Source organism: Odontomachus brunneus, unplaced genomic scaffold (assembly GCF_010583005.1).
Source record: "Odontomachus brunneus isolate Ranch 3 - 2012 unplaced genomic scaffold, Obru_v1 Obru_scaffold_036, whole genome shotgun sequence".
NCBI lineage: Eukaryota > Metazoa > Arthropoda > Insecta > Hymenoptera > Formicidae > Odontomachus > Odontomachus brunneus.
Window position 1 is genome coordinate 1,056,769 of NW_022639486.1, and position 8,538 is coordinate 1,065,306.

Below are 8,538 nucleotides of genomic sequence, written 5' to 3' on the forward strand. Positions count from 1 at the left end.
TCTCTCTCTCTCCTTCTCTTTCTCTAATAAACACTATCTAACTATCTATCTGTCTGTCTTTCTCTCTTTCTATGTCTATTGTTCCCCGCAATTTAATGCGAGATCTAATCGGGACCGCAAATTCCACCGATCACATGGCCGTCGTCGGTAACGCACAGTATGTTTCGCGCGTATTCGCGACACATAGTTTGAACAGAATCTGCCGACGCGAAACGCGGAGAAAGCGTCAGTCGAATGAGTTCCGCGATCGGCGAGCGAACGTTCGTGTGGTAACCGACGCGAATGAATGGCAGCTCACTGTAACGACGGTTTCGTTTCAGGCAACAAGGCCAACGGCCTCCTGCATCTGAAGAATGGCGTGGACTACATCAATCCCGGTGAAGAAGATCAAATGGAAATCTATGGGTAGGTCGCTCGCTCGCTTCGCCTTACGTCACATAATCGCAGGTGAGACCTCGTTGACTGCGCAAATTCGCTTAATCTCTATTTCCTTGTCACAGCTACAAGAGAAATCGCGCGCGCGTCATCATCACCTGGTTCCTCATCACTATCACCGGAGGTTTTCTCAGGCTGGTCTTCCACTGGGTGCCGCATTTTATGCTTGTGGCCACACATTCCAAATGCTCGTTAGAGGAAGCGGAAACTGTCTTGCTGATCGAGAGATTTCAAGGAAAACACACGAGTTATTACGTGAAGAAGCTGACTGTCTTAACCGCTCGGGGAGTTGCGTGAGTAATTTTCTTTTTTGTGCGCGATCCAACGTCGACAAGGTCGATATTGATAGCTATTCCATTTTTGCAGCAGGAAACCCTTCGACGGAGAATCTTTAATTGATAATGAACCATGGGCGGAAAATGCGATAACCGTCAAGGAGGACGACGGCAACGGACCAATGTTGTCTTTGCATCTTTGCGAGGGTCAATTTAAACGTAAGCGAATCGCCAACAAACCGTTATTTCAAGATTTTAAGTATAAAATTGTATTAACGAGATTATTTTCTCAGAGGTGTCGTCCATCGTCGTTTTCAATTGCAAGAAGTTGACTTACGTCTGGGACCCGGAAAGATCAGAATTTCTGAAGCTGCGCGGCCTTGATGTTGATGTCCTGACATCATCGTTGCATCAAATGCAAGGTCTCAGTTCTCAGGAACAATACATGAGGTAAGAGATTCGGTTAGTTCCTCATGACTCCTTTAACGGGAATTTTACGTCACAATATATCGATTAATACACGTTGACAAGTGAACTAATTGGATGACTTATACGCAGGCGTAGCGTTTATGGTAACAACGAGATCGTGATTCCCGTGAAGAGCATATGCACGTTGCTCTGCCTCGAAGTGCTTAACCCGTTCTACGTCTTCCAACTATTCAGCTTTTGTCTGTGGATCGCGGACGACTATTATTACTATGCCGTAGTCATCCTCATAATGTCAAGCGCTGGCGTCATAATGGCAGTTTTCCAGACGCGACACGTGAGTCATCTTGTCAATTTTATTTTTCTTGCTCATCATGTTTCGATTTTCTGATGATCAAGATTGTTCATTTTCGCAGAATCAGCAAAATCTACGATCGACGGTGTACTCGTCTGACGTCGCCACGGTCATGAGAGATCGTATGACTGGTCAGATCGAGACAGTGCCTGCCGAGCGTTTAGTGCCCGGTGATATCTTGGTTATTCCGTCTCATGGTTGTCTAATGCCCTGCGACGCTGTGTTGCTGACCGGCAATTGCATTCTGAATGAGTCCATGTTGACGGGCGAATCAGTGCCCGTCACGAAGACACCAGTTCCTTCCTCTAACGATATCATATACAATGCCAAAGAACATGCCAGACATACACTTTTCTGCGGTACCAGAGTCATTCAAACGAGATACTACGGGAGTGAAAAGGTAAATTCATCCTAAAGTCCACTAATTAATCTTAGAAGTCCACTTTTTTGAACTTAGATGGACTGCATTATTTTTCTTATTTTTGATGATTCTTTAATCTCGTGTGAATTTTAGGTTTTAGCGTTGGTCATTAGAACTGGTTTCAACACCAGCAAAGGCGGTTTGGTGAGATCCATCATGTATCCTCCACCCGTTGATTTTAAATTCGAGCAGGATTCCTACAAATTTGTCATGATGTTAGGGTGCATAGCTGGCATAGGCGTCATCTATACCATTATAACCAAAATAATAAGAAACATACAGCCCAGCCATATCACTTTGGAAGCATTGGATCTCATTACTATTGTGGTGCCACCGGCATTACCAGCAGCAATGACTGTCGGACGATTAGTAGCGCAACGTAGATTAGAGAAAAAGAAAATATACTGCACCAGTCCTAGGACAATCAACGTATCTGGCTCCATCGATTGTATTTGTTTTGATAAGACTGGAACGCTAACCGAGGACGGTTTGGACATGTGGGGTGTGGTGACGGTTTCAGATAGGAAATTCCAATTACCAGTGAAGGACATTGTTAGTCTACCGTTATCAGAAGCTCTTATCGGAATGGTTACGTGCCATGGAATTACTATAATCGATAATCAACTTGCGGGAGATCCTCTTGATCTAAAAATGTTTGAGTCCACCGGCTGGACATTGGAAGAACCTGATGTATCTGATACATCCAAATTTTCTATGCTCTTCCCGACCATCGTCAGGCCAGCGAAAGATTCTAAGTTGCTGAAAAAGATCCCCAATGATTTGTGCGACACCCTTAGTCGACAGAACTCAATGTCTTCCGATGTGATCGATGGTATATCGCTGAACAATCTCGATGCTGCGTTCGTCGGTTCCGCAACGGAATTGGGCGAACAGGGCTTGGAGGTGGGCATTGTTCGACAATTTCCTTTCACATCAACTCTCCAGAGAATGAGCGTGATCACTAGAACTTTAGGAGCGAATCATTACGATCTCTATTGCAAGGGTAGTCCCGAAATGATTCTTAGTCTGTCCAAAGCAGAATCCAGTAAGTCCTTATTCAGTACTTTATATAATAAAAATTATTATTACTATTAACATATTTATTATTATTAATATAAATATATATAATAAACATCTATTTATTATTATTAGTAATAATATATATGTCGTATATATTGCATTTTGTCTGATGCTCCACGATTCCGTAGCACATTTGGCCAAAAAACATCAACATTAATAACATTTTCTTCTTCTTTTCTCATATCTTCTTATTTTTACAGTTCCTCCAGATTTCGCAGCGGTTTTACAAGAGTATACGTCTGAGGGTTATCGAGTGATCGCTCTCGCGCATAAATCCTTGAACCGTCTTCCATATGCCAAGGTACAGCGCATGAATCGAGAGGCTGCTGAGATCGATTTGACCTTCCTAGGATTTGTAGTAATGGAAAATCGACTGAAGCCCGAGACGTCGCCAGTAATAGCAGCGTTGAATACTGCTTGTATCAAAACAATAATGGTGACGGGTGACAATATGCTAACTGCTCTCTCAGTAGCTAGAGACTGCAATATTGTGAAGCCAGGCACGCCGGTGATTGTGGTCTCGACGAACCAATATAATCAATTGAAACCGCAAATTTACTTCACAAAGAGCGACAGCCAACCGTCGCCTACTTCGCCGAATGGTCAGCCCGACCTCAGTGAAATGACCGACTTGAACAGCGTGGTCAGTTTGGAAACCGTGGAGAGTGGTTCCTTCGCTAACACCAAGCTGGAGAACGATATTGATTATTTGTCGAATGAGTAAGTGTCTTTTTTCATTATTATAAGATTCATTTTATTCCAATTTAATGTAGATTATATAACTTAAATATCTATTACGATTTAATTATCTCCATTTTTCTTTTTAGCGTACAATATTCCAAAAACAAATACGTGTTTGCGTTGACGGGAAAGACATGGGCAACAGTAAAACAACACTATCCCGATTTGATACCCAAGCTGGTCACCCGCGGCGCCATTTTTGCAAGAATGTCGCCCGACCAGAAACAACAATTGGTTCAAGAACTGCAGGCCTTAGGATATTATGTCGGTGTGTACACATCTCATTTAAAAGGATCCATCTTTAATTTCTTAAATCTTAACGATCTGACGGAAGCATTCTTGCTTACAGCCATGGTAGGAGACGGTGCTAACGATTGCGGTGCATTGAAAGCGGCGCACACAGGAATCTCCTTGTCAGACACAGAGTCATCAGTTGCGTCACCCTTTACTAGCCGCGAGACCAATATCTCTTGTGTGCTGACGGTGATACGTCAGGGTCGAGCCGCGTTGGTCACGTCCTTCGGCATTTTCAAGTACATGGCCGGTTACTCGCTCACGCAGTTCATCTCGGTGATGAACCTCTACAGCATCGACTCTAATCTGACGGACGTTCAATTTCTGTACATCGACCTCTTCATTATTTCTATATTCGCTTTCTTCTTCGGCCGCACCAAGGCATACGAGGGTCCGCTGGTGAAAACGCCGCCGCTCAACAGTCTCATTAGCACGTCACCGATATTCAGTTTGATTACGCAGATCGTGATAGTTGCTATCTTCCAGTACATGAGCTTTTGGCATCTGCAACAGATGCCATGGTTCGTACCGTTTAACTCAACTGCGCTGGAAGATAAAGATGATGTAGGCTGTTTGGAGAATTACACCATCTTCATCGTCAGCTCTATGCAGTACATCATCTTAGCGGTAGTGTTCTCCAAGGGACCGCCCTACAGGAAGTCGCTTTTCACCAATTATGGTCTGCTTACCTCATTCGTGTTTCTGAGTCTCTTCTCCGTCTATCTCGCGATATGTCCTTTCGAGTGGCTGGCCAATTGGTTCGAGCTCGTGATGCCCAAAGACCTCGTCTTTCGCTTCTTCCTGGTCGGCTACGGTATGGTGAACTTCGTGATCGCGTTGTTAATCGAGCGCTTCTTTGTGGAGTATCTCGTCTTCGGCAAGCTGCGTTACCATTGGCACGACGTGGATAAGTCCCGGCGAAAGTTCCTGGCGATCGAGCGCGATATGGCGAACGACCTCAAGTGGCCGCAGATCTCGCAGGAGCCATTGCCAGAGATCACGTCCAACATACCGATCCGTCAGAATGTTACCGAGATCAAGATCGAGAAGAGAATCGCCGAACCTTGCCACCCCGCCGACACCAGTTTTATGAACAGCTCGCCTGTTTGCGCCGGCTTCAAGCACTTCGGCTCCGCTCGCGAAGTCACCCTGAATCCTAGATCGCTTTTCGATCATTGCCGAAACACAGTGTCCATGCAGACGGTGCCCTGCTTCGAAGACACGGACTCATTGCCGAAGCAATCGAACGTGGAGCCTGTATCGAAGCGACGACACAACTCGGAATCGGAAAATGGTATCAATCGTTTCGAGAAACCCTTCATGAACCACAACACCAATCCTATCGCCACGTTACCTAGGAACCCCAACGCGACTCTCCAGCCGCAGAAACTTCAAAGAGACTTCAAGGATGTTCTGGTGCACAAGAGCGATGACCGGGTGTCACCTGGGAACACTCACAGCGTGCTCGAATTGGACATTCTGCCGTCCTGAGGATTGAAGCACTCAAAGGACCGATCGAATGGTAGCTGAACACAGCCGTGAGATCTTACGAAACGTTAATTAACTCGGAGTATTATTAGATTACTTGTAATCTCTCGTCACTCTGAACCGACGCGTTTGAAGCGTCGTTAGAGTGATAATCGCGAGACTGTGGACAGTTTCGCAATAGGCTCAGTGAATCCCGCGACTTTGCCACTTCAGACGCCAAACGCTGTACAATCTCGATCTCCCCTTCCATTCGCTACTTGTGATATCCAAGATATGTATTTGATATCGGTCGTCAACGTTTTAGTTTTATGTAAAGAGTCAGCAGCTCGTATTACGTCACCGATCAGACAAATCCGAGACGATGCATTTAGCCTGTCGCGGTGACTAACGATTCTTTAAAGTCATAGTTGGGAAATAACGCGTTACTTTCATTTTTGTTACTGTTGTTTCTTCTGAAGAACTTATTAAAAATGTCGTGTATTTTCTTTTTTCCTCTATATCAATAAGTGACGCGAATATATTTGTTTAAGCAACACAGCAACATAGAAACATTATTCTTATTTTTATGCACATGCAATATGGAATATTAAATATTGCTTGATTAACGATAACGGTAAAGGTAACGGTAAATGTAACGGGTTACATGTTAATTTTAAAAAGTAAATTTCCCAACTATATCAAGTTATATAAATGATACGAGTAATAAGAATAAGCCGAATGTAGGACTAAATTAAATTGAACCGGTAGAGAGCATACGTTGCTCTCTCTTTCTCTCTCTTTCTCTGTCTCTCTCTTTCTCTGTCTCTCTCTTTCTTTCTCTCTTTTCCTTTCTTTCTCTCAAGTTACACTTAGAAAGAATTAATGTGTCGCAATTAAGGTATTAATCAATTTCCCAGCCGGTGGGCCGTTCTAGCTTCGGCTTATTTTTTAATCACTGACTCAAGTCAGGGTCCCTCTTGACCTCTTTCGCACTCGTCCCTTTTTCCTTCGACCCTCGTTAGTATTCGAAAGCGACATGCTCGAGAGAAAGTATTATTGTTATTTATCTCTTAGGCCTATTTTACACGATCTATAATTCGCCACAGGGATTCTCCTCGTGATGCCATGCGCTGTGCAATACGGAAAGTTCTTTCAGATATTCACTCGCGTAGAGAATTTTGCCACGAATTCTGCCCCGAATTACAGATCGTCCGAAATGGATCTTAGATAGAAACGGAACAATTCTATATGAGAACTCCATTTAAGGGAGAATCTTCCACATGGAGCACCGCGCGAATTATATCTCAAGAATATATATATAGATATATATATATATAGATGTGTATTTATATCCTTACATAGACGTTGTCACATGAGGCTAGAGCGGAACGAAAGCTACTGTCTTTCCTCACACTGCGGTTCAAACGAATACTTAAACGAACTCGCATTCTTGATATGTGTCTCACGTTTTCACTCTCCGGATCACATCGCGTTTCCTCTGAATAAACAAAAATACTAAAATTAACTTTTCTTCCTCTCTTCCTCTCACTCTTTTTCTCTCTTTAGGCCGCTACTCATCCGAGCACTCATGTTCTCGTTTATCGCATTTTTTTATCTCTGAATTTTATTCGCATACGTTTGAGCAGCAAGATCAATTTACAAGACGTGCCTGTGCGTGTTGTATTTCGCGCGAAAATGACTTGGATATATAACAACTGCAGATAACAATCGAGTCACGATAGCAATTGATTCGTCGTTCCCGCTATCGCTCCTCTCGAGGATCATTCCACGATGGGAAATTGGATCATTAAACTAGAGACGATGTGACGATACAAAGGAATTGGTGGTTGCTGAGGGGAAGGGAAATGCGTATTACATATTGTATTTAATAATGTAACTATACCCTGAGTACTCTTCGCAATGTTAAAATAAAATAAGCGAGATACGTATTGTTAAAAGTAACTATCGAAATGAATGTGTACTTACAGAATGTATGCAACGCAAATAGATACTTAATCGCGTCGGTCTACTCGCGATGCTATAGCTTGTGTTGAGAAGTAGCGGTTGTCAAATAAAACATGTTTTTAATGTAAATATCGCTGGCTTATTTCACGTTAATATTTTCCTGGTTTCCTAGGGCGTTTTGTAATTATTACATGAACTCCACAAAACTAATAATTATCTTGAAATCGAATGAAGAGTATTTTGATTAACGTGAAATTGTGACACTCCCCGGAGAACAATTGATGAAATTGAAAAAGGGAATATTTATTAAGCGCAAATCTATACTTATATTATACACGCTTAATTTACAGCACTCATTTCGATAAAATTATTACATCACACTTGCGTCCATGGAAATGCTTATACAATACTGTGTTACATTTAATAGAGGACGTCATTTCTCTTTATATCTAACTGTGAAACGATAAGGAAAGGGAAAATTCGATATTACGTTTGCATCGAACGCGCCGCGTCGCGTCGCGAGATTTCACCTAAGTAATTTTTGCATTTATATAGGTAATAGGAATGGCTATAACTTCATTAAGTGTAGTCTTTAATTAAGAATCGTCCGCACTAGTTTCTCATTGAAACTTTCCCCGTTGCTGCGTCACGTCGGTCGTTCTCTCAGATGGGAACGCGGACCCTGAAGTCACTCTCTCGGCATGAAGTATTCCATACTTGAACTTTGTGTCATGCAAAGTCCGCGGCGAAAGCCCTCTGTTGACCCTGCTCACCGATCAACGCGCTACGAGTTTATGACATACGTGATCCAGTCGACAGTCTTGGCCACGCGATGATAGATCCCCGGTTGACCCGGTTGCGCGCAGGAATAACCGGCAGATACTATGCCGATCAAGTACCATCGACCGGTTTTCTCCAGCATCAACGGGCCGCCGCTGTCACCCTGAAAGAAAAGAAGTAATTCGCACTCTTGAGACGATGCATAACATGCGCGCAAAAGGGAGTGTGTGAAAGAGAGAGAGAGAGAGAGAGAGAGAGAGAGAGAGAGAGAGAGAGAGAGAGAGAGAGAGAGAGAGAGA

At 43.3% G+C, this 8,538-nt stretch overlaps 2 protein-coding genes across 10 annotated transcripts in view; one reads left to right on the forward strand and one right to left on the reverse strand.

The window, feature by feature from the left end:
• The window catches only part of LOC116843858 (probable cation-transporting ATPase 13A3), a 15,999-nt gene extending 8,411 nt beyond the window's left edge, over positions 1 to 7,588 (forward strand). For 2 of the 3 annotated variants that reach the window (XM_032814699.1, XM_032814697.1), the window contains exons 2-11: positions 321 to 405; positions 501 to 728; positions 802 to 929; positions 1,004 to 1,160; positions 1,269 to 1,473; positions 1,553 to 1,891; positions 2,006 to 2,957; positions 3,193 to 3,712; positions 3,820 to 4,001; positions 4,083 to 5,518. In XM_032814699.1, the coding sequence (XP_032670590.1) occupies positions 321 to 405; positions 501 to 728; positions 802 to 929; positions 1,004 to 1,160; positions 1,269 to 1,473; positions 1,553 to 1,891; positions 2,006 to 2,957; positions 3,193 to 3,712; positions 3,820 to 4,001; positions 4,083 to 5,518 (4,232 nt within the window). Of the gene's footprint in view, positions 1 to 320; positions 406 to 500; positions 729 to 801; positions 930 to 1,003; positions 1,161 to 1,268; positions 1,474 to 1,552; positions 1,892 to 2,005; positions 2,958 to 3,192; positions 3,713 to 3,819; positions 4,002 to 4,082 lie in introns of all 3 variants that reach the window. The other variant, XM_032814698.1, reaches the window with a different exon arrangement.
• Positions 7,056 to 8,538, reverse strand: part of LOC116843861 (serine proteinase stubble-like) — a 14,480-nt gene continuing 12,997 nt past the window's right edge. For all 7 annotated transcript variants that reach the window (XM_032814706.1, XM_032814704.1, XM_032814705.1 and 4 more), the window contains one exon: positions 7,056 to 8,402. In XM_032814706.1, the coding sequence (XP_032670597.1) occupies positions 8,244 to 8,402 (159 nt within the window). In that variant the 3' untranslated portion in view covers positions 7,056 to 8,243. The remainder of the gene's footprint in view (positions 8,403 to 8,538) is intronic.